Source organism: Stegostoma tigrinum, chromosome 5 (genome assembly GCF_030684315.1).
Source record: "Stegostoma tigrinum isolate sSteTig4 chromosome 5, sSteTig4.hap1, whole genome shotgun sequence".
NCBI lineage: Eukaryota > Metazoa > Chordata > Chondrichthyes > Orectolobiformes > Stegostomatidae > Stegostoma > Stegostoma tigrinum.
The window spans coordinates 44722744-44749268 of NC_081358.1; the positions used below are offsets into that span (position 1 = coordinate 44722744).

The 26525-nt window shown below is 41.1% G+C and overlaps 1 protein-coding gene across 1 annotated transcript in view; it reads left to right on the plus strand.

The window, feature by feature from the left end:
- ofcc1 (orofacial cleft 1 candidate 1) overlaps nucleotides 1-26525 on the plus strand; it is a 319195-nt gene that overhangs the window by 139798 nt on the left and 152872 nt on the right. Inside the window, exons 11-12 of the mRNA XM_059646341.1 lie at nucleotides 2267-2530; nucleotides 11110-11262. Coding sequence (XP_059502324.1) covers nucleotides 2267-2530; nucleotides 11110-11262 — 417 coding nt within the window. The remainder of the gene's footprint in view (nucleotides 1-2266; nucleotides 2531-11109; nucleotides 11263-26525) is intronic.

Here is a 26525-nt window from a genome sequence, read left to right on the forward strand (position 1 = left end):
GACAGATAAATTGGCTGAATGGCCTGTTGTGCTGTAAATTGTCAACTATGTAATTTTGATAATTGAAGCATGTGACAGCTCTCTGATGAAGGGTCTAGGCCCGAAATGTCAGCTTTTGTGCTCCTGAGATGCTGCTGGGCCTGCTGTGTTCATCCAGCTTCACACTTTATTATCTTGGATTCTCCAGCATCTGCAGTTCCCATTATCTCTATGCAACAGCTATGATCAAGTTTTGAGCTGTTTTAACGTTATATTTAACTTGGTTTGTATATTAGCAATTACAAATATAAGTACTGCTACACTTAGAATATAGATATCCAACAATTTATTTTATATTTATAAATGGGGTCTGAACAAATGCCAAGGATCAGGATGTACTCATACTCTGCATGTGATTCACCCTGGGGGGTCCACCATGATTTAAACAGCAACTTTTCAAACTTGACATTTAATCCTTGTCTATAAATCACTCAAGCCCTATTATTCATTATTATAAGGGCACAGTATATTTTTTATTATGAGTAAAATGAAATACAAATGCAGTGAAATATGTAATAGCATTTCTACAGATTTCTCAATACTACCCCGCATGCTTTCCCAGTCACAGATAACACAAAACTGTAACAGACAGGACTGTAATATATTTGAAAAAGAGACAAAAAGGGTTAAAAATTAGTGTTTCTTTTTTAAAAAAGGCAATACATAAATGAACATATCTATAGGTTTGATTTATGATCCAGCAGTTGTATAATATCTTTATATAGCTGTATATGAATAATACAGTTCATTTCCTTCCTGTCATTTGTTTTGCCCACTGTTTCTCCGTTTGAAAATTGTTTGGAAAACTGCATCATCATGACCTGATTAATATCTCCTCAGGTACTTATTCCCAAAGTATGACGAGCCCCATACTTTCCAAAAGCTTTCTTCTTCATGTATCAAAATGTCTGCTTTGCTATGCACTTTAGAAAGTGCAGTAACTATACTGGTGCATTTTTGACAAATGAGAGCAGATAACTTTTTTAGTAATCATTCACCGAAGAAAAAGAGATTCTATATGTGGGTGTCACTGGCAGGGATGGCATTTATTGCTAGTCACTCGCTGCCCATGAGAAGGTAATGCTTCTTGAGCAGTTGCACTATGCATGTTTATGGACACTCATAGTGCTGGTAAATAAGGAATGCCAGGAGTGACATTGCAATGCTGAAGGACAGGCAATATATTTCCAAGTTAGGGTGGTATGTATCTTGGAGGATAGCTTGAAGGTGATGCTATTCGCAAAGGTATCACTTCAGGAAAAGTCAGTCAATGGAGTAGTCTTCAGTAATCAGTTGAAGTGAATCATCTGCTGTTTGTACATGCTAAATGTATCTTTCATTGATTTCAGGCAGGCTTTACAATGAGTGGATAATCTGGCCCGTTACATTAACTGTCTACCTATTAAAGGGGTAAATAACAAGATTGTAAGACATAGGAGCAGAATTAGGCCATTCAGCCCAAAGAGTCTGATCCCCCATTCAAAAACTCCCTCTGTAAACCTCACTGCCTCTCTATCTTTATTCCCCTCCTTTAGGGTAACCTTTAAAACCTGCTTCTTTGTCCATTATGCTGTGCTGTTTCATTTTGTATCTCAGCGTCAAGTTTTTAGTGATAATGCTCCTGTGAAGTGCAGTGAAGTGTATAAAAGGCGCTATGTAAATGTAACAACGCTTTGTTGTTTCTTCTAGGGATAATGATTTGAGGGGAGTTAGACAAGTGGTCAATGGGAACAGGTTTGCTAGCCTTGCCCCAGTTGTACAGGAAGGAAAGAAACACTGAGCTGGGAAATACACTTTTCCGTTGTAATTTCTAACAAGATACACGTGACAATAAATATATCATATCAATTGTTACCTTGCTGCTTCAGAGGATGGTGCATTCTGCTGTGGTAATCAAGATGTTGGTGTTAACACAACATCTAGAAAATGAATCATCTAAGACCACGAGCCTAAGCCTGAAATGAAAGGCAGAAATAGAAAGGGAAATGACAAAGGGAGCAGTGAAAATGTACACCATGGACGAATTACACAGTGTATGTTCACCAGCTCCACTGAAGTAAAGCCCCACCTCAATCTGTTCTCTGAGGTTTTATCCATCTTCACATTACAGAATCTCACAGCACAAAAGAAAGGCTTTCAGCCCATTGTACCTGTGTCAGGAAGAATTCTAACGGAAACTTAAAGCTGGAGATTGGTAATTGTGTGATGTTCTTATCTGTCACTCTAGGTTTTACCTTCACAAAATGATGTTCAACCAGGAATGGTCCTAGTCTTTGAGCTCTTTCTGCTCCATGGAATTAATACAAGGATTGAACGGCCAGTGGGATGGGGTGCATTTCCCATCTGTGACAGCCAGATGGAGATTTTGGAAGGAAAATACAAATGTCCCCTTTTAAGGGGACACAAAGACTCCAAGATAGATGAATTTCGAAAAATTGAAGACCTTATATCATCAGATATTGATCACTGGCTGTGTAACCTCTATTTCCAGGTACAGAATTGTGAAAATGGTAATTATGATTCTAATGGAGTTATATCTCAGTCACTAGCGTAACACCTACATCTTCACACATCTAATAACTGATGACCTTCAGCTACTATTGTCACGTTCTTTTATTCCTTATAGTGTGTGGTAACATTTCACTTCCATTACTTAATTGACATGATCTGTGTGCCTTCAGAGTTTACTTTAAACCAGCAGTTGTATAAGGTAGACTAATATTAAGTTCTGTCTTTATTGTTTCACAGTCCTCCAGGTAGAACAAAGGGACATTGGGATAGACAGCAGTTGTGTCAGGTTGTGTACTCCCAAAGCTCTGCTCCAGGAGTCCAGTGAATTCCCAAAGAAATATGTCTGAATCTGAGCATGGAACTGTTTTGGTGCTAGGTCCAGTCATCAATACGATGCTACCAAGGCAGGAGTGGGGATTTTCAACCTCATTTCCCTCTAACTTTATCCATGGGGTGCCCAAATGGAGATGTATAGGCAAAAATAAAAGGCAGAGGTTGTGTAGATATACATTACATGTAGATTCCACTGTGGACTCAGATTGGTTGGGTATATCTGAATTAAGTAAGGTATTCAGTGCAAAGAGTTTGGAGAAACTGTGATCAAATGGATAAATTCAAAATGTTGGGGGATTTTATTAGACCAGTTAATTGTTTCATTTGCAAAACAAGCCAAGCAGGGGTCAAAATATATATATGTGTATTTTCAAGAACACTTGAGATTTTCCCAAGAACAACATTTTATTTCTCAGAGTTTGCTTTTCCATTCTCATTACCTCATAATTTAGTTGGATAATAACATTATTTTCCCCATTTGTGCTGATATATGGGTTATGTGGATTCTCACACAACCTGTGTTAGAAGAATTCATCCAAGTCTTCAAAAATCATCATGGCTCCATTACATTTAAAGCCAAAGCTTACAAGGAAAGCATTAACAAGGAAATGGGCAAGTTAGCAAAGACCTTTTAAACAAAAACTGACACACACAAAAAAATCACAATATACATGTTTTCTGTGAATTTGGTGAGTTCACAGATAAAAGGTTGCATATTTACCTCAAAATACCGTTATTGCATCTGAAGTAATTCACAGTAACAAAATGCTTCGAGGTATGATACCTCAGAAATGAAAATCCTTCTGAAACAAAACTGTTCAATATTAAAATTGTCCAACTAACACAGTGTTCATTACAGTAGTACCTATTACAATTTTCTCCACACGTACCTCCTGAACTCCTGCAGTGTTAAGCAAGAGACTCTACGTTCATTTGTAAGGAATTTATTACCTTAATTACTTCAAAATTATCATGATTCCCAGTGAGCTGGATGTTTCTTTTTTGCAATGATTAATACAGCTCATTTGTAGCCCATCTAACCTCTGTTTCATCTCACTTTCCTTTCAGGCCCTCACTACTATTTGCAGTCCTTCTGCCCCCTTCGCAGGTGCTCTCACCTCCTTGCAGCATCCATTTTTTCTGCTCTTTGCAGGCCCTCTACTCTGTGGAGCAACTCTTTCCCCTTTTGTAGCAGCCCCACTCTCTCCTTCGAAGCATCACTTAACTCTCCTTGTTGCTCCAGCCATACCATCCTTTGTCCAAAGCCCCTTGACATCTGATTCACTCCCAGCCACTGGCCTCACCAACACCACTCACCTTCCCATTGGTCACTACTGCTCCAATCACAGGTCCCTTCTCTCTGGTGCTTGTGAATGTCTCAGCAATAAACACGTTACAGAACTAGCCTGCGATTGGAGGAGCACTTCCTCACTGACTTCCAATCAACTTACCAGAGCAAATTTACTCTGTTTGCTTTTGAGATTGTTTCTTTGCAAACTTTTGAAGCATGAATTCACCCACTGCCTCTGTATTTTGACGTCTGTTGTGAACATGATTCTGCCATTACCAAAATAAATGCAGGGGTACTTAGAAACAATTCTTTCAAACAGAGGATTGTTGTTGTAATCTGGAATTCATTACAAAATGATGCGGGAGTCAGACTGAATAAGAGTTTCTTATTGAAGAGAATTAATTTGTCAAGTTATGGACATGAAGCAAAGGCTTGGGACAAAATAAGATAGCGACTTGAAACAGGCTAGATAGTCTGAATGATCTCTTTCTAAACTGTAAGATGCTTCAGCAAGGATTTTTTTTGAGATAACTGCGGTCCCATTCATCAGCTGCTAAGTTGAATGTGATTTAGCTGGTTATGGGAGCCCTACCTCTGTTCTGGGTGCAGCACAATTAACTGCCTGGCACTAGAGCTCCAGTCTCTCTGATGATGGGGTTCCTCTTACAAAGTGCTTCCAACCTGTGGCAGGTTGGCAGCTGGTCAGTGCCAGGCCCATGGTGGTCACTGCCAGGACTACAGCTAGGCAGAACCAGCAACCATGGAATAGGTTTTATATTCCAACTAAGTGGGATTGGGCTTGATGAGGCTCTTCAGGCAAGAACTGGTGAACATAGAACATAGAATGTTACAGCGCAGTACAGGCCCTTCGGCCCTCAATGTTGCGCCGACCTGTGAAACCAATCTGAAGCCTGTCTAACCTACACAATTCCACTCTCATCCAGATGTTTATCCAACAACCATTTAAATGCCCTTAAAGTTGGCAAGTCTACTACTGTTGCAGGCAGGGCATTCCATGCCCTTACTACTGTCTGATATCTGTCCTATATCTATCACCCCTCAATTTAAACTTATGTCACTTCGTGCTAGCCATCACCATCTGAGGAAAAAGGCTCTCACTATCTAATCCTCTGAGCATCTTGTATGTCTCTATTAAGTCACCTCTTAACCTTCTTCTCTCTAATGAAAACAGCCTCGAGTCCCTCAGCTTTTCCTCATAAGACCTTCCCTCCATACCAGGCAACATCCTGGTAAATCTCCTCTGCACCCTTTCCAATGCTTCCACATCCTTCCTATAATGTGGCGACTAGAATTGTACACAATACTCCAAGTGCGGCTGCACCAGAGTTTTGTACAGCTGCAACATGACCTCATGGCCCCGAAACTCAATCCCTCTACCAATAAAACCCAACACACCGTATGCCTTCTTAACAACCCTATCAACCTGGGTGGCAACTATCAGGGATCTATGCACATGGACATTGAGATCTCTCTGCACATCTACACTACCAAGAATCTTGCCATTAGCCCAGTACTCTGTATTCTTGTTACTCCTTCCAAAGCGAATCACCTCACACTTTTTTGCATTAAACTCCATTTGCTATCTCTCAGACTAGCTCTGCAGTTTATCTATATCCCTCTGTGACCTGTAACATTCTCCCGCTCTATCTACAACTCCATTGACTTTCGTGTCATCTGCAAATTTACTAACCCATCCTTCTACGCCTTATCTAGGTCATTTATAAAAATGACAAACAGCAGTGGCCCCAAAACAGATCCTTGTGGTACACCACTAGTAACTGAACTCCAGGATGAACATTTCCCATCAACCACCACCCTCTGTCTTCTTCCAGCTAGTCAATTTCTGATCCAAACCGCTAAATCACCCTTAATCCCATGCCTCCGTATTTTCTGCAATAGCCTACCATGGGGAACCTTATCAAATGCTTTACTGAAATCCATATACACCACATCAATTGCTTTACCCTCATCCACCTGTTTGGTCACCTTCTCAAAGAACTCAATAAGGTTTGTGAGGCACGACCTACCCCTCACAAAACTGTGTTGACTATCCCTAATCAAATTATTCCTTTCTAGATTATTATAAATCCTATCTCTTATAATCCTTTCCAACACTTTACCCACAAACGAAGTGAGGCTCACTGGTCTATAATTACCAGGGTTGCCTCTACTCCCCTTCTTGAACAAGGGGTCAACAGTTGCTATCCTCCAGTCTTCTGGCACTATTCCTGTAGACAATGACGACATAAAGATCAAAGCCAAAGGCTCTGCAATCTCCTCTCCAGCGTCCCAGAGAATCCTAGGATAGATCCCATCCAGCCCAGCGACTTAACTATTTTCATATTTTCCAGAATTGCTAACACCTCCTCCTCATGAACCTCAATCCCGTCTAGTCTAATAGCCTGAATCTCAGTATTCTCCTCAACAGCATTGTCTTTTTTCTGTGTGAATACTGACGAAAAATATTCATTTAGCGCCTCTTCTATCTCTTCGGACTCCAAGCGCAACTTCCCACTACTGTCTTTGACTGGCCCTAATACTATTCTAGTCATAATTTTATTCCTGACATACTAATAGAAAGCTTTAGGGTTTTTCTTGATCCTACCTGCCAAAGACTTCTCATGTCCCCTCCTGGCTCTTCTTAGCTCTCTATTTAGGTCCTTCCTGCTAACTTGTAACTCTCAAGTGCCCTAACTGAGCCTTTATGCCTCATATTTACATAAGCCTCCTCCTTCCTCTTGACAAGAGGTTCAACTTCTTTAGTACTCCACAGTTCCCTCACTTGACCAATTCCTCCCTGCCTGACAGGTACATACTTATCAAGGACACGCAGTAGCTGTTCCTTGAACAAACTCCACATTTCAATTGTGCAGTTTCCTTCCCCACCCTATACATCCTCAGCCTTGCCTAATCGCCTCATAATTGCCTTTCCCCCAGGCATAACACTTGCCCTGCAGTACATACCTATCCCTTTCTATTGCTAAAGTAAACGTAACAGAATTGTGGTCACTATCATCAAAGTGCACACATACCTCCAAATCTAACACCTGGCCTGGCTCATTAACCAGTACCAAATCCAATGTGGCCTCGCCTCTTGTTGGCCTAACTACATACTGTTTCAGGAAACCCTCCTGCACACATTGTACAAAACTGGTGAGTGGGGGCATGGCTCATTCGAGAAGGCTGGTGTTTACTATCAATGGAACGGCTGTAGCCAGCTATGGAGAGGGCATTAGTGGGCCAGAGGGTGCCCAGTTAGAAGGGTCCTGGCTCTCCCTCTAAACCCAGAAGTCAGGATCATCGTCAGGACAAACATGCCTGAATAGCAGCATATCCGATCTTGGTTCTGGAGAATATCTATCTCTTGGTAGCTTTCCCTTGCAGGAAGAAATGATCTCCACATGTGGGGAAGTGGCCATCCACAGCTGACAAAATGTCACTCGTGGCAACAAGAAGCTCTCAAATGTGGCTTAATTGGCTGCGTAAGGATTACAGTGTGCTTAAGTGAGGAAGGTTTGCCGTCAATTTCACACATTGGGGTGGTGAGAAAGTGTGCTATCCCTCACCATCCGAACTGATCTTTCCTCTGCAATCTCTTCCCTCAACACTGTCCACACTCACTGAGACCTGGTAAAATTGAAGCCAATCTTTCTGCGCCTTCTTCCCACGGTCTGGCACTCAACATTACAGTGACCTGGTGTCAGTGTGATGATTTCCCCTTGAAGCTCTCTAACCAAACAGAAAGGAGGCATGGTCCTCAGAACACCAAAAGAAGGAGTGAAGCTCTGAAAGCTTGTGTTTTAAATTAACCTGTTGGACTTTAACCCTGTGTCGTGTGATTTCTGACCTCAAAATCAATGGCAGTTCTTCCCAAGACCACATTTACTGTGTGGACAGGCGTGTCTCACGAGCAGTATTCCTGACGCCTGATCCCTTTGGTTGTTCTTTATTTTCTGTAGCCACCACAAGGGTGTTTCACCGCAGCAAATTTCTCTGATCAATGAGTAGAAGCTGAAATTGCTCATGTGAACAAAATAGATTTTGTGTGTCACTTAATTCATCGATAGTTTACATTCTTACTTTTCTGAGTGGCAGCTTGGAATGATTCTAAAGTGGTGGAATTAATACACTCACTGGTATGGCCAGGCTTGTGAAGGAGTTTATCTGCAAATCACCTTGTGTCCATTGGAACAATTTTGCCGCACCCTCCCTTGTGAATCTGATGTGCAGCATTCACAAATTGTGGTACATATGCTTCTTTGAATGCCACTACTTGAGTACAAAATCTATCCTGATTGTTGTATTTTGATGTGTTATTTATAAGTAATAGAAATTAAGGAACATGGATTCAGTTTACTTGTAAATCTCATTCAAGTTTATTTAACAGCTCAGAATACAGACAACAGTTCCACTTAAATATGTCATGCGCCTAGGCTATCTAGCATGCTTCCTGCTGCATTGGACTTCTGCACATAATGGTTTGTTATTTGGTTTCATCGCGGTCCTTGGCTTATTACCTCTAAAAACCACACAGCTCTTAAAGCAATTCCACAACACTATTCCATTGCAATATTGAGGGATTGCTGGATTCTCAGAGGTGTGGTCTTTCAAATGAGAAGTTCACTGAATGAGCTCCTTCGACACCCCCACCCACCATCAGGTAGATGTACCTGATCTCGCATTGCTATTTCGTTGAAGGAAAATACTGTCCTGGCAAATGTTTATGACTCAATCAACATCATTAAACAAAATAGATAATCTGTTCATTTGACATTGCTGTTTATAAGAAGTGGCTGTGCACAAATTGGCTGCCACTTTTTCAATGTTCCAGGAATAACTACACTTAAGAAATATTTTATTGGCTGTAAGCACTTTGCAATATACCAGAGTTGTGAAAATCCCTATTTTAAGCCAAATATTTTGTACTTATTGGTGCATTCAAACCAGATCTGTGTGCCCGAATGTAGGTCCCCCTGCTTCCCACTGCCTGGGTCTTCCTCTTCTGGAGAATATATGTGCAAAGAGTTTCCAGTTTGCTGCTGTTAGGATTCTAAGTGGTAAAAATAACAGTGCTAGTGCAATTGACTGAAAATGGCTATTAGCCTCATGAGCCAATGAAAAGAATAGGAAGAAAAAGCCTTTAAATTTCCAGTCCATTCCTCTTCTAAAACTCTTATAACCTACATTTGTAAGTGGCAGTGTTCCCAGCAGCCCTTGGCAGCCATTGTTTCTGAGCAGCCATGTTAGAAACCATGTGCAAACTAGGACATTGATGTACATCAGTTTTCATCTACATGGATCCAACTATCTGGTGTTTCTGACATCTTTGAAAACTGCAGGAGGGAAGCTTGAACGTGGAGAATCTGACCCAAAAGCAAAAACTGCTGGAGAAAATGCAATAGTTCTGGCAACATCTGTGGAGAGAAGGCAGAGTTAACATTCTTCAGTTTTTTTTGTTAAATGGAGAATCTGGTATCTTTTACTCTGCTACTCCTTGTTAATGTTGCGTAGAGGATGCCCATTTATTAGATCTGGACAATCTGAAAATCCTCCAAGAATTTGTCAGGTGAGATAATGAGAATTAAAAGAAGGATGGAAGTGGGGTACCAGGAAAGAGACTGGATTGAGATGGGAAGAATTTGTTTAATAGTGCAGAATGTTGAGATGATCCACCTGTTTTTCTGTACTTCAATAGAGTAAGACTTCTGTTTCATCCAAGTCGGTTTTGGATTTGAATGCAGAAGCATTATGAGGCAAAACGGTGGACTCATTAGCTTCAGTGATTAGCATTTATTTCAGATGTTTGAGGTGAATTTTGAACCCAGATTCAAGGGGGGAAAGGCCACTATTCTAAGCCATTAAACTATTTCATTTCTATAACTGTGATGATTAGCACATAAAAGAAGCAGCAGTCACTGTTGTAAATCAATACCAATATATTTAATATGTGAATATTACACAGAGAACATATGAATTAGTTTAAATGAGTTAATTGTCATTGAAACAAATATGTAATCTATCAAATTTATGTCTTATAAAGATTAAAGATTTTAATAAGAAGAAATCGAATTAACATAATGTAATGCCATCTATTGATCAGTGATGAACTGTGTACCATAAAGGCTTGTGTATAGGTTCCATCCTAATACAGATTTGTCATGTGAATTAGCAGGTGGGCCAAAGGAAAAAAGATGTAATCAAGCTGACAGATCATGACAATTTGGATTTTCAGGTTTTTATATGGAGTGGGTGGGATTTAATGCACTCCTCCCCTGGTGGGTTTAGCAGTGGGGTGTGTTTAATTGGGTGGGGGAAACTCCTTCTTTCCCCTCTCCTCCCCAGTTAAGTATGTGGTGGAGAAGACCATGCCTTGCCACTAATGGAGACCCCTAAGTGGAAATATAACATCATTTAAGAGTTTCATTTCACTGCCGCAGCCACCAAGCACACGGAGAGAGGTAGAGGCCTAGTGGTACTATCACAGGCCAAGTGATCCAGAAGCCAGGGTCATGTTCTGGGCACCAGGGTTCAAAAAGCAGGCTGTTGTGGTGCAGTTCTAGAATCTCTACCTTTGGGCTAACAGGTCTGGGGCCAAATCAAAAAAAGCCATTCGTCGTTAATTACATTGGCACTTCGCTTTTCCACCTAGATCTCCAACAGTAGCACATGGGAATCTCTCTGCAAATACACTTTCTACAAGAGGAAGACCAAAGAGGTGGGGAAATAGGGAGGGAGGACGAGGGTGGTCCTACTAACTATGTGCTTTGAATGCAGCCAATCAGATATGTGTCATTCTGGAATATTGTAGGACAGTTGATACTATTTAATATGAATTCCTTTATTTGCAACAACAACCACAGTAATGTTTTTTTCACAAATCTTCCGAAGTGCTTTTATTTTAAATTCTTTCGCAGGTAATAAAGCTCCCCAAATCTCTTCTTGGGCAGAAGAAGTATGTAGTGGAACTCCAGCTACCTCCACACTTTGTCAACTTGCCTGAATGTTCTTATGCCCTTGGGAAGAATGAAACCAATGAGAGCACACCAGACAACAGCTCAGGCCTGAAGGTAACTTTGTAGCAGTTTGGCATAAGATGTCACAGTCTAAATGCAGATGGCCCTTGATTTCAGCCCATATTTAATAACCTTGTCTGATGTATTTTGGAATAAGCCACAGTGTATTGAATCTTTGACAAATTTTCACAAATATTCCCAAAGCAGCCTTGTAGAAAGTCTGCATTAAGAATTAATTTGGAGATCACATTGCTTTTTAGAAAGATACTTGATAAGTGTTCCATTTGACCAATGTGTCAACCTTCCTGTTAACTGCTACTTAATATTTTTTTCATTTTTACTTTGTTTAATGCCTTGACTGTAGCTAAAAGAATCCAAACACAATTTATCAACATGAAGTTACCATGCACATAATAGTAATGAAATGCTTAGAAATGTAATAACGTCTAAGCAAACAAAAGACACAATCTAATTCAAATTAAACATTAATGAATTATTATAATTAAAATGGCTAGGTGTAGCAAATATTTGGATTAGGGTATTCCTACTTCAACTGTTTTGAAAACATATCTGAGAAATAAATTTTTCTTAAATGTGCACCATGCTGGGTCTAAAAATCATGTCATTCTACAAACATGGTAAATAGCATTTATTTTTCATTTTTTACATTTGTGATTGTGGACTGAAATGGGACAAGAGCTGTTTTAAAAACCAAGTACTCCTGAAGGGAAAGCAAGTGTAGTTTGCAGATGAACCGGAGTTGAGGGGTGTGTACAAATGGTGATTCAGCCAGCAATAAGTAGCTGATTGGTCTGTGGATGTGTGACCAGTTTTTTTTAAATTCACCTGTGGTGTGTAGGTGGCTAGTTAATATTTATTATTTGTCTTTAGTTGCCCTTGAAAAGGTGGTGGGCTGCCTTCTTGAACCACTGCAGTCCATGTGTCGTAGGTAAACCCACTATACCCATTGCAATGGAGTTCCAGAATTTTGACCCAGGGATCATGAAGGAATGGCAAAATGTTTCCAAGTCAGAGTGGTGAGTGGCTTACTGTGACACACTTAGGTGGTAGTGTTCTCATGTATCTGCTGCCCTAGTCCTTCTAGATAAAAGTGCTCAAGGATTTGGAAGGTGCTTTCTCAGGATATTTGGTGAACTGCTGCCATGCATCACACATTGCTGCTATTGAGCATCGGTGGTGGAGGGAGTGGATGCTTATGGGTGTTTGTCAATCCAGCAGGCTGCTTTGTCTTGGGTGGTATCAAGCTTTTTGGGTATTGTTAGAGCTGTACTTATCCCGAGCAAGTGGCGAGTACTCTGTCACACTCCTGACTTGTGCCTTGTCAATGGTGGACAGGCTTTGTGGAGTCAGGAAGTGAGTTACTTGCGACAGTAGTCCTAACCTTTGGCCTGTTCTTATAGCCACAGTTTTTATACAATGAGTCCATTTGAGTTTCTGGTCAATAGTAACCTCTAAAATGTTGATAGTGGGGTCTAATTGATGCTAACACCATTGAATGTCAAAGGCTTGTGGTTAGAGATAATGGGAACTGCAGATGTTGGAGAATCTGAGATAACAAAGTGTGGAGCTGGATGAACACAGCATCTTAGGAGCACAAAAGCTGACGTTTCGGGCCTAGACACTTCATTAGAAAAGGTGGTTAGATTGTCTCTTATTGGATATGGTCATTGCCTCGCATTTCTGCGGTGCACATGTTACTTGCAACGTGCCAGCCCTAGCCTGGGTATTTTCCAGAACTTGTTGTATTCGGACATGGACTGCTTCAGTATGTGAGGACTTATGAATGTGCTGAACATTGTACAATCATCAGTGAATATTCCCACTTCTGACCTTACGATGGAGGGAAAGGTTGGGTTCTCGGGTAGCTGAACATTTTGGTACTGTGGAAAGGATACAGAAATGGCTTCAAATCTCCAAGAGATCAAGAACTGCCTGGGCAATAAATGCCACTTCCAATCTGAATACAACATGATTGTCTTTCCTTCAGCTGTTACTCTAAAATATAATTTTTAGTTAATAAGTCAGAGACCTTTTATAAGTGTGAACTGGCCACCTAGTGCCTCTTGCAAGCGAATGAAAACATCTAGAGTAGGACGATGAAAAAACAGTGTTCTTATCAGCACAAGAACTATCTCAGTTAGATTGTGTGAACAAAAGCCACTGAATTGCTTTTCTATTTTTCTCTTCTGTGCGTATGTATATATTTGTTTGGGGGTTAGAGAATTAACTCGTCGAATTATATGCCTTTGGTTTATATTTGGTAACTTAATGCCAGAGTCTGCTTTGTCATAAATAATCATTCTTGTCAAGTAAGGAAACCATGCTTCCTGAGTCTAAAAATCAGGTAAATTGGTGAGTTCTGCAAACTTTTTAAAAAACCTTTAAGTTTTATGATGACTCCAGGAATAGCTGGGCTTTATTTCCAGTCAAATACCCTGCTGAGGCCTAACAGTATCAGTTTTATATAGGCTACAGTTCTAAATGCTAGTGCATTTCTTGATTTGTTTTATATGTGTTGCAGTTAACTCTCAAGTGAAGCAAATAGTTCACAAAGCAATAGGCAGACTTATTAAATGAATGCTTTCAATTTGTTTTAACAGTGGAAGAAAGGGATAAAATAACAGTTGTATAAGGCAATCTAAAAATTAGTCAAGGGTGGCAGACTTATAAGTAAAACAATGATCATGGGGATAATAATAGGACTGAAGAGAGAGTCTTATTCATGATCAGAGCAGGCTGGTGAGACAGCAGTTATTCGTGGTGAGAGTGGGCTGCTAAGGTGGCAGTAGTGACCTAGCGATTGGAGCAGCGCTTGCACCATTTTTGAGATGGGACTTGGGCCCCTGCGATCTGGAATTTTCTTTTTTGCTTACCTTTCGGCTCTGTTAACTCTTTTAATTCTGTTTTTTGTGACCAGGTGGATGCGAGTGAATGGTTACTTTGCACACTCTTCACTATACTTATGTATTCCTGTACTTAGTATGTATGACAAATAAAAAGATCAAAAATCTAAATCTAAGGTGTCTTCCCCCAGTGGTATGAAAGAAATAGGTGAGAAAGTTGCATAGGCATTTGTCATTCCTTTCCAAAAGTCTCTACATTTTTAATTATGGTTTTGATTAGGAAATATGTGAATGTCACTCCATTATATAAGTTGAGTAACAAAGATTCTAGATAACGACTGATCAAAGAACATTTTGTGGATTTCTGAAGGGTGAGTCAATTTTGACTAGTTGAACTTTTTTGTGGAAATCAATGGCACTTGGCAGCAGCTATGGATATTGTCCAATGGACTTTCAGAAGACATTTGATACAAGAGATAGTTAGCAAAAATGAGAGTATGTGAAATTGAAGGCAAACAATATGGGATAGTAACAGGTTAGGAGGTAGAAGACAGTAGAGTTAGAAGGTTTGTTGATTGATTAGTGAGATATGACATGTGATGTTTTCCATAGATGTAGGCTGAGACCTCACTTCTTCGCTGCATATGTTCATGGCTTGGATAAAAGAATGCCTTTTTTAAATACAAGCTTTCAGATAATCCAAACATGCAAAGAATGTACAACACGTTTTGGAGATGGAAGCAGGAATTGCTGAAGAAATTTAAAAATATTATGATACAAAAATATATCATGTAAAGAAAACTGAAAAAATACATGTACAAAAGTATCCTAAGTGGAATTTCATGTAGGGAATTGTGAAGTCATCTGCTTTTGGTCCGAGGGAGATGAATTGAAAATATTTTTATCATGTTGAGCAACCGGGATAGAGATAAGTGCATTTTGCACCCAAAAGGCATGTGTAAGGTGCATATAAAGTGAGGCATTTTAACTGCCAAAAATAATTCCGAAAGTACTGCAGATGCTGTAAATCAGGAACAAAACCAAAAGTTGCTGGAAGCTCAACATCTGTGAAGAAAATTTCAGAGTTAATGTTTTGCTTGTGGTGACTCTTTCTCAGAAACACCTCCCCATACTGCCAGTCAGTCTGTGTCAAATTTAAGCAGGTATTGGTCTCACTGCCAAAACAGCAGGGCCCATTTTCCAAAAATTCCTCGTAAAGAGCCATTGCACGATGGCTCAGTGGTTAGCGCTGCTGTCCCATTGTGGCATGGACCTGGGTGTGATTCCACCCTTGGGCAGTTGTCCATGTGGAGTGTGCATGTCTTTCCCATAACGTGCACACTCCACGTGTTGTACGGGTTTGCTCCCACTGTCCAAAGATGTGCAGGCTCGGTAGATTAGCCATGGGAAATGTAGTGTTGCAAGAATAGAGTAGGGTGGCGTGTCTGGGTGGAAAGCTGTTTGCAGGGTTGGTGTGGCCGAATGGACTATTCCCATGCCATAGGGGTTCTATGATTCTAAGACATTCCATATAATTTAGAGGCCAAATATCCTTTAGAACACCAGCTTGATAAACTTGGCAACAATGATGAGGGCAAGCACCAGACATTGCTCACGGAAATTGCCAGCAGTTGCTGAATTTCTCGAGCGACCAAACCCAACTAGATGAAATTTCCTAACTTCTCCAGTGCAAAAAAAAGGCTAGGCTCAGAATGGTGTAAAAAGTCAGAAGTCACACAACACTAAGTTATATTCCAACAGGTTTATTTGAAATCACAAACTTTCGGAGTATAACCCCTTGATGAAGGAGCAGTGTTTCGAAAGCATGTGATTTCAGATAAACCTGTTGGACTAGAACCTGCTGTTGTGTGATTTCTGACTTTGTCCACCCCAGTAAAACACTGGCACCTCCACATCAAAATAATGTAGTCAGTCGATGTGGGCAAACTTCTTAGAGCTATTTCTGAACTTAACTGACTAATTTCATGGATACATTAGTGACGGTTCCCCACCCCACTCCTCCAAATTTTGTAATTATTCATGCTTACTATATCCTGCTGCAAATATTATTTTTAGCTGCCTGTCCTGATCTGAATGAGCAAAGAAAACGTTACTGCTAGCAATCTAATTTGTTTTGTTGTCATTGCTGGTTCTGGATCGCTGGGTTTAAAAAAAAGAACGTTTTGATTAGTTGGGCTCTGCAGTGCTTGCTAATTGATGCTTGGTTGCTTTCTCCAGGAATTCCCAATGACTTTTTATTTCGGTCAATGGGATATTTAAACCAATCAGCATGATTAACGTACCAGATAGTTTTCTGTGTTAGCCACTGTATTAACTGATTTTTATGGGTGTTATTGATGTGTAACATTATATTGATGCACTAAATGCAAGCCTTCTAAGTACATAGATTGATACGCAAAGTTGCCAAGGCAAATTAAATAATATTGTAGGGCTGAGTCTTCTTTTTTCTTGGCTAAGTTGAGTTGCAGTATGCTTTTTGGAGCGATTTCCTCTGTGAGGCCAATTGAGCTTTTTTGCCATTTCTTAGCAAACTTGCCTTACTACTTATCTCCCTCACTCCTGTGGTACCACTCATGTCTGTTTCTTGCCCCATATTACCATGTGCCATTCCCAGAGCCACTACTCAGTAGAAAACCTGAAAAGAGACCATGTGACACATCCCTGGGATAGCGCAGTGGCTCCCTTCTCAGGATGAGTTGAGATCGTTCTTGTGTTGATCAGAACACTGCTTCTCAGTCTTCCTTCTCCGGATGCTTTCATTGATTGGCTGGGGCTGGTTCACAATTATAAAATGTCTCTGACTTATTAGCTAAAAATCATGCCTCATAACAACTGCTGGAGAAAAAAAAACTGTTTTCGTCAGCTTGGACTGGCTTTTACTGCGGAGACTAGAGAGACTTCTGAGCTGGTGAAGGTCTAATGTTTTCTCTGTAACTTGTTAACAAACCCAAGTGCACAATTAAAAGTATAGAAAAAGCAAAAGACAATGTCTTTAAACTCATGCCATCTTTGTAAGGCTGCTGTGCACCCAGACAGTCATTGGCAATCCAGTCTCTAATTGGCAATGTCATGACATATGCTGTTCACAGCTTTGTCAGTAGTACCCACAGTAGACCCACATCTTATCATTGTCTAGTAGAGGAACATCATAATCAGGCATGCAATTGAAAAATTCTAAATATGAACTCTAATTTACAGGGAGCAAACAAAACTGTCAGCTGGAGCTGAATTTCTCCAATGACGAAACACAGTTAGTGAAATTTCCAATTTCTCTACTGCACAAAAAAGAGTTAGGCTTAAAATAATGTAGTCACTGCATGCGGGGGAAATTTCTTAGAGCTATTTCTGAGCTTCCTTGACTAATTTCATGGATAAATTAGTGATTGCTGCCCTAAATTTTATAATTATATCCGGTTATTATATCCTGCTACAAGTATTAATTTTAACTGTATTTTCACAAACAAACCTAGTGGAGGCTGCAGTTCATCCTGACAATGTAACAGATTTCAGCATCATGATCAGTGACCATTCCATGATGACCTGTTGCACTCAGTTCTCATCTACTGGAAGTAGATGTCAATCAGGTCCTGTCTGGCTTACAATGCTCAATGCTAAGCTGAGCTTCTTCCTCCCTGGCATCCTTATCCTCTTCATCAGAAAACCGCTCCCCTCCTTCCCAGTTCCTCATATCACCGTATTGCCAGCACATCAGGATAATGTGACACACTGAGTTCGGACTATCCTGGAAGGGCCTCTCCAATCAGTCCAACCAATGCAACTGCATCTTCAACAGCCCCATCCTTTGTTCTGCCCTGCCCTGATTGGAGCATGGGCAGCATTGTATCCATACTCTGTATCAATTGCAGAGGTGGGATTGGGGGTGGGGATTGGTGTGCAATGGGATCATGAGCCATGGTTGTACTGGGTCACCCTTGTCTCCCAGTAGCCAGCCTAATAAAATATCTGTATGCTCAAACACACCAGGTACACTAGAGTGCCCCAGAATGTAGGCATTGTAGCAACTGCCAGAGTAATGGGCAAACACCCTTAGGAAGTGGTAACAACCTTCAGATTTACGGCACCCCTTCCTGTTGATGAATGCTGCAGCATTGTGATATGTCCTCTCATTTCCACATGTGTACGGTAAATAGCACCTTAAACCTGAAGGAAGCCAGCTAAGTCCCAAATCTTACTGCCCAGGCTACAGCACTGAGCTCATCATGTAGGAACGAAATGAACTGGTGTGAGCTTGCAAGATGGCATGAGCCCCTGTTCTAATGCATTTGGAAGTGTGCAGTTGAGAGATTCCACACAGGTCACAATGGAAGGAGCCAGTCACATAGGACTTCAAGGCAACTGTCACATTCACAGCCACAGGAAGAGGATGGCCACCTACTCCTGCAGTCCTGGAAATCATGCTCCTGCATCTGGTCTAGTTCAGTACAGAGTCTTAGGACATACAGAGCCCGAATCAACACTGTGCCTTGCTTATCCTCTGTAGGTGGAGTTGGAGTTGGAAAACTCGACTTTTTATACACCCCACATGTTCTGTGGGGCCCGGTGGCAATGGCCTGTCCCTGAACTGTGCTCTCCTGGTCTCCCTGCAACCACCTTTGCCTTATTAAGTAGGCAGCCACGTCCACACAGGACCCTCGATGGACATGATCTACTATGGGAACACCAAAACCGAAGGAGCTTCTTAGCTTTCAGAACCGTCATCGGTGACATTGGCCAGAATTGAGGTCTATTTAGGGGGACATGTTACACGTGGATAAGGAGGGTCATGTCTCAGTCATCTGTCCACATTGAGCCTCAGTGTGTGCAGTAAAGTTGTGAAAAGGGATGGCTGCAGCAACCCTAGACCCTTTCCATTCCAACTTCTCACTGCATTCAGTGCAGTGACCATCATTGCACTGACATCACAAATGACGAAGCGGTGGTGTGTGCCTCCCTCAGGACCCTTGGCCAGTTACGTGAAGAAAGGTTTGCCATTAGCCAGCAAAAGGAAGTTTCATGTATTTGTTCCATCAATGACTGAGCATTTATCAAACGTGGATATTTGTTTATCAAACTGACAGTGACTCTGCCCACCCTGAGCATTATTCCAGCAATTTTCACATCATACTTCCCATCCAGTGAACCAAAAGTCATAGAAACAAATCCAGCTCGTAGAGGACATTATCAGTATTGGGCCCAGCATGGTCACCAAGTACACTGCTCCCCATCCCTGACACAAGCCTCCAAGTCCTCCATAATCTCTAATTACTCTGACAGCCTATTCTATCATAGAACATAGAACATAGAACATAGAACATTATAGCACAGTACAGGCCCTTCGGCCCTCGATGTTGTGCCGACCTGTCATACCGATCTGAAGCCCATCTAACCTACACTATTCCATGTACGTCCATATGCTTGTCCAATGACGACTTAAATGTACCTAAAAGTTGGCGAATCTACTACCGTTGCAGGCAAAGCGTTCCATTCCCTTACTACTCTCTGAGTAAAGAAACTACCTCTGACATCTGTCCTATATCTTTCACCCCTCAATTTAAAGCTATGCCCCCTCCTGCTCGCCGTCACCATCCTAGGAAAAAGGCTGTCCCTATCCACCCTATCTAACCCTCTGATTATTTTATATGTTTCAATTAAGTCACCTCTCAACCTTCTTCTCTCTAATGAAAACAGCCTCAAGTCCCTCAGCCTTTCCTCGTAAGACCTTCCCTCCATACCAGGCAACATCCTCGTAAATCTCCTCTGCACTCTTTCCAAAGCTTCCACATCCTTCTTATAATGCGGTGACCAGAACTGGAGACAATACTCCAAGTGCAGCCGCACCAGAGTTTTGTACAGCTTCACCATAACCTCTTGGTTCCTGAACTCGATTCCTCTATTAATAAAAGCTAAAACACTGTATGCCTTCTTAACAGCCCTGTCAACCTGGGTGGCAACTTTCAAGGATCTGTGTACATGGACACCGAATTTATTCACACAACTACTCTGCTATCTCGCCTCTCTATCCTTTCTACAGTAGGGTTCAAAACACATGGGGCCAGTGGACAAGTTCAAATGCTCCCAAAAATAATGGGAAAATGCAATCGTAGGAGTGAGCAATGAAACAAAAGCCACCAATGAACACAGGTGACAAAATCTGAGGATCTGTTCCTTCAAATCTGCTCCTCCTCTTTCTATGGCATGCATCATGTTCTGCAATCTGGAGAGCCACCAGACTGACCTTCCCCTGAGTCCCAGCATTATGCCTTAATGATGCCCACCCTTCTCCTGTATCCTCCCCCTATGAAGGCCATGGTGGTAGCTTCTGCCACTAACTGTTCTCCCTCCTGTAACCTACCGTGCCATCTCATGCAGTTCCACATACCCACCCCCACCATTCACCCTGAGTTCCCCCAATCCCCCACCCCATCATTATCCTTGTACCTCTACTGCAATTGCCTCGGCGTTTCCAGCCACACAAGGCTGGGCTGCCTCACTTTTCCTACCATCGCACCTACGAGAATGATTGGCAGACAAGGTACGAGGATCATGTTTATGGCAGACCTCTGGCCAACCTCAAAGGGCAGCCCCTTGATATGATTGACCAGGCCCTTGAGCACTATGTTTCAGTGTGTGAATTGCCAGACTAATTCCTGAGTTGGTGGGACTGCTGCTTGAAAAGAGATTGAATCAGTTGAAATTATATTCACTGGAGTTTAAAGAATGTCGTAGTGGGGGATAATCTAGGGATAAGGGGGAGGCCATTTGGGACTGAGTTGAGAAGTTTCTTCACCCAGAGAGTGGTGAGCCTGTGGAATCCTCTGCCACAAAAAGCAGCTGAGGCCAAACCATTGAATGTTTTCAAGAAAGGGTTAGATAAAGTTATTGAGGCTTAAAGGATCAAAGCGTATGGGGAGAAAGCAGGAATAGGGTTCTATGTTTGATGATCAGTAACTGAATGGCATAGCAGACCTGAAGCTGGGAATAGCTGATTCCCCTTCCTTTCTTCTAAGTTTCTATGATTTGCCTGAATAATTCTTATGGCCCTCCGAGATTGGTTGCTGGATACTCTGGTGATTGTATTTTGATAGATCCCCTGATGTGAGTATCCCAGGTGGAGAATTGATGGTGGCCAAGCCTCTGGACTGTGCCCATATCTGATGACACAAGGACCTCCTGACTGACATTAGCCCTCCCTTTTGCTGAACTGAGGACAGTTTCTCATCTGGCTGTGTGAGGGAATAGACGTGCAGTGTTTTATTGTGCAGGTAGCTATAGATGTGAGATTGCTGTCTCACAATGTCCTCAAATGGGGGGTAGTACCTGACCTGTGAGAGTTGCCAACCAATTAGAAGCCAATACCTGGCACTGGCAGCACCACTGGAAATGGTAGCCCCTGAAGTTACTGAAATGCAACTTTGATAAAGGATTAATGATGGAGCCCCAGGAATCAGGTGAGTGGGGCAAAATCAAAGTGGTGAGACAGGAGAGCCAAGTGAGGGAAAGTGAAGGGAGTAGGTGAGTGTATGGGGAGCGGGTAGCATATTTAGTGTGGGGTGAAGAATTAATTTGCAAGTAGCCAATAATCTCTGATAGTTCTCTCCATTAGGCATGAGCTGCCCAAATGCCTGGTTTACCCGGCAGATTGCCCACATGTCAGGATCCTTGCAGGGCACTGTTTAAGTACCAACAGTCGTGCAACGGATTCCTTAATTGGTGACTGAAGGGCCTCAAGTGGCCTCAGAAAATCTATCCCCGTGCCTTGCTTGCCTAAGATTCAGTCAAGAGTGAGATATGGTGGCGGTGGGATCTCCATCTGGCACCTTCCTACCTGATCACATGGACCCCTCTTCTCTGAACCTGCCTCCAATCAGGACATTCAATTTAGCCACATAATTCTGCAAGGATAATTTTCTAGATTTGTATTATTGGCAAAAATTTTGAAAAAGAACGACTTTCATCACTATTATAACAAAGTGTGGAGCCGGATGAACACAGCAGGCCAAGCAGCGTCTTAGGAGCACAAAAGCTGACGTTTCAGGCTTATACCCCTCATCTTTTCTGATGAAGGGTCTAGGCCCGAAACATCAGCTTTTGTGCTCCTAAGATGCTGCTTGGCCTGCTGTGTTCATCCAGCTCCACACTTTGTTATCTCAGATTCTCCAGCGTCTGCAGTTCCCATTATATCTGATACGATTTTCATCACTATACTCTCTGTCACAACCTCAGGATGTCCTGAAGTGCTTCACAGCCAATAAAGCACTTTTGAGATATAATTAGTCACTGTGGTAATATAGAAGACACGGCAGCCAATTTGCACATAGCAAGCTCCCTCAAACATCAATGTGATAATGATCATATACTCTGTGTGATAATATGAACTATTTTGGGACAAATATTGGCTGCAGAACTGGTGAAAAGTACTTTCTCTTTACTGAAATGATACCATGGGATTTTTAAAATGTCTATCGGAGAGGGCAGATGAGGTGTTGATTGAACATCTCATCCAAAAGTCATCATCTGATACTTCCTATTCCTTCAGTGATGCACTGGGATATATGGCTTGATTTTTGTGTTTGAGTCTCTCGGTTGGGATTTAGAATTGAGCACCTTCTGACGCAGAAGTGAAAGTGCTATCAACAAAGCCACTGTTGATGTGAATGAGCCCATGTATACTTCCATGAAGTATATGCATCCTTGCAGATTGACACCATGTGGAATTGCATAGAAGGCTAGTTCATGTATTGAAATGTTACATACAAAAGCAGTTTAAATGCTGTTGCCCATGTTAGGTACTGATTCAAGTACATCCTGTTTAACATTCCTCCAGGTGATTTATCCAAAGGCTATACTGGCAAATACTGACTTCTAATATTTTGGTTATAAATTGACAACTCTCTTTTGAGAGTCTGGACGATTAATTATTTGTAATCTTCAAGAGGTCTTTCCATGTTGCGCTATGTAACTATGAGATATTACTAAAGAAAATAGTCAACTACGCGGGGTTATAAAAATGTGATAATCATTATTAAATTATGTGTAATTATTGTATCCCTGATTGTTTACAAGGGAATTCTAAAATTACTTCTGCAGTACAGCTGCATCACAGAACTTAAAGTTTTGTTAAACTCCGGCCCTTTCCCAGATTAAAGCTCCTGCAGACCAGACTAGCAGTCATTTATATTAATGTGTAGGTCCACTTAGGGATCATTACACTGCCTCTGAGGTTCAGAGGTCTATGCTAACTTGAGTAAGATCCCATTAAGATATCAACAAGGAGCCTATGATGTGTGTGGTCACTTGACATGAATATTACTTACATCCTCATCTATTTCAGTAAGGTTACAAAGTCGCTTCTGGCTGTTAGCTTTTATTCTCAAAGGACAGTTTTTCATCTTGCAGTCAAACCTATTTGTAGATCTTAAATGTAATACATCTTTAGAAAGTAACTTACGTATGGTCTAATCAAGACATAAATAAAATTCTTTTAGCTCATTTCTTGGCAAATTATTACGTGAAACCAATTATTTGAGTTGGAGCTAAACTGAATTTGTATCTGAAACGACTCTTTCTATCGCTGAAAAGACTGGAATCAGGTCCCATCTCGCTGTAAGTTTTAGCCATAGTGTGTCATCTTTGGGATTAGATCCGATGCTGTGTCGCTGTCAATTGAAGAAACCACAAACTAGAGAATTCAGTTTTCAACGCAGTGCAGTGCAAATAAAATCTGGCTTCAAAACAAAAAAATGTTTAGTGATACCATGAACACCAGCACATCATTGAAGTCTGACAGTCAGGAGAAATTCAAATGAAGAATTTTGTGGGAATCTGCGGCTTGTCAGCAGTATCTGGGCTGTTACGCCAACAGTTGCTTTGCAACATGAAAAGGAAAGTTTGTTAGTGCTATCTGTTTAGCAGCAATTATCACCATGGATTGACATTAAAACATTTATCCTCAATTTAAAAATATTTGTTTAAGCCTTCAGTATCTGTTAGTTTGTTTGATGCATAAAAGTCTTTCTTCAGACAAATTGTTGAATGTTATAGAATATCAGATATGAAGCCATTCAGCCTGTTCCTGCTGCTGGCTCTTTGAAGAGATCTCCATTCAGTGATACTAACCTGCTCTTTCCATATGACCCTGTAGCTGTTTTTCTATTTAAAGTCTGTATCCTGCACATTGCAACATGATAAATAACAATGCCTTAGTAAATGGTTTACCTGAACCTATGTAAACTTTCCATGGATTTACATCCATACGATGCTTGCAGTATTAGATATAAAGTAGCAGTGTTAGCACAATATACATTATTGATAAGGATGTATGTCAAACCTGTAATTTGAAACCTGGCCTACAGTATAGGAGACATATGATCTGCTATATAGAGCTGACCACTTTGTTTAATTTCATTATCATACATTGAGTTGAGTGTCTATTATTACCACATGGATGTACCTGGTAGGAAACTGTGATATACGACAATCATTTACCTTGGTGTTTACACTCACCGTCTTGCTCGAGCATGCAGAGGTGGACCATTCTATTCAAAGTAATTTCTACACAAATCTGCTGTAGATATTTTGTTTTGTGATGTGTAATGTTGTTAGAAATTCATCTATGAAGGATGAGTTTACAAGAGTGTTATAGATAGTGTGTAGTGGAAATCTTTCCAAGTGCCTACCAAGAAATTGAGATGTTCCACCCAGCCCATTTCTCATCTCCTTGTGGCAGTGTAAAGTCGTGTCCGTGTGCTGCATTAGATAGTTTGCAACAACAAAAAGATGCATCTTTCTCTATTTTATCAAAGATGCGGTCACAGTTGATGGACTGGGGTTTCTGTCAAAGTGTTCTGGGACATTTTTCAGTGCAATTCCACCAATGTTCGCTTAACCAACTCAAAATCTGATGGATTTTAAGTGCAATTTGCATTCGACGCTGCCCAAGTTTCTGTGATCTTTTGTGATCTTATAAACACCCAAAAAGAAAAAGCCTCTGCCCATAAAGCTGGCCATGCACCCTCTTGTGAATTAATCACTATTTGGAGCTTCTGCAAATTGTTTCTGTTCTCAGGCCCACACAGAGGCTTCAAAAGCCTTGCTGGTTATTTTGGGCACAAGGACACTAATAGGTAGGATTGGAAAGGTTATATGAAGGAACTCATTACTGTGTCTTAATCTAACTAGAAAATAGAACTGTACTTTTTTGAAAGGTCATTTTCAATTAATTTCAAAGCATTTGGGAGATTGGCACTGTGATACAAAATGTTTAACTTTTTCTGCTAAAGACAGTATTATTCAAATTTTACCAAGCTTCCATGATTAAATACATCAAAGAATGTTTTCTTAATGCAACATTTAAAAAAACATTAATGCATTGCTTGCTTATGCTGGATATAAACAGATTTCACACTTCCAGTTAAGCAAGTGTGTTTGAACAGAAATTTGGATCGAAAAGAAAGTGCCTTTCAAATTGGGTGCAAATTTGAGCACCATTTGCCTTGGAATTGCCAAAAGAACCCCAATACAGTGGTATTGCAGCAAAAGCCCGGTATGGCAGAACAAAATAGCAAAGAAATTTGAAAGTAAGGTGTGGCAAACAAAGTATGTTTTATTTTAGCTGTAGTGACATTGTCCACCTAGAGAATTTGCATGTTTTAATGCCAGGGCTCTCAAACTGGGTATCATGACCCTGAGTTGGAACACAAGAGGAGTAGCTGTGGTGGCAAACTTTTTCTCCTTTGTGGCAGAAAAGCAGCGACTCAGATGGAACCATTTGGGGATCAGCTCTGAGTAACCTTGGCATGCAAGTGCACTATTTTGTGTTTGCCTTGTTCTCCATTGTGACCGTGGCTACAACTCTGAGGCCCAATGGCTGCCTCCAACTGAGGCTACAAAATGGTAGGTGAAAAAAAACAACACTGCTTTTTCTCCAATGCATTTTAGGCTCTCACAGTTCTACCCATCTCATGATTCTATCTCTCTCACAAATCTCCCTCTGTCCTCCCACACCTCTATACCACACCCACTCTCACAACTTTATCCCTCTCACAACTCATGTATTCCCCTCAAAATTTCCACCCCCAACTCCATGGAATCCCACCCCTGTTTTCATGACTGTATTCTACCAGCCCCCTCTCTCACAGCTGTACTCCCTTCACAAATCATCCTTTCCCCGCTGTCACAATTTGACTGGCTCCACTAGAATGCACCATTCCCCTCTTTCACAGTTCAGCTCTCCCATCCCCCCTTGCCAACCTTGCGTTCTAACTCTGGGGTTTTGATAATTTTCAGGCATTAAAACGGGGTCATAGTTGAGAAAAAAAATTGCAAAGCACCATTCTAACCTTTTTGTGAGATGCATAACAAGCATTATTGCTTTCTTATGGGTGACTATGCAGTGCATTCACAGCAATCTTTTGTCACAGTTTTTTTAACAGC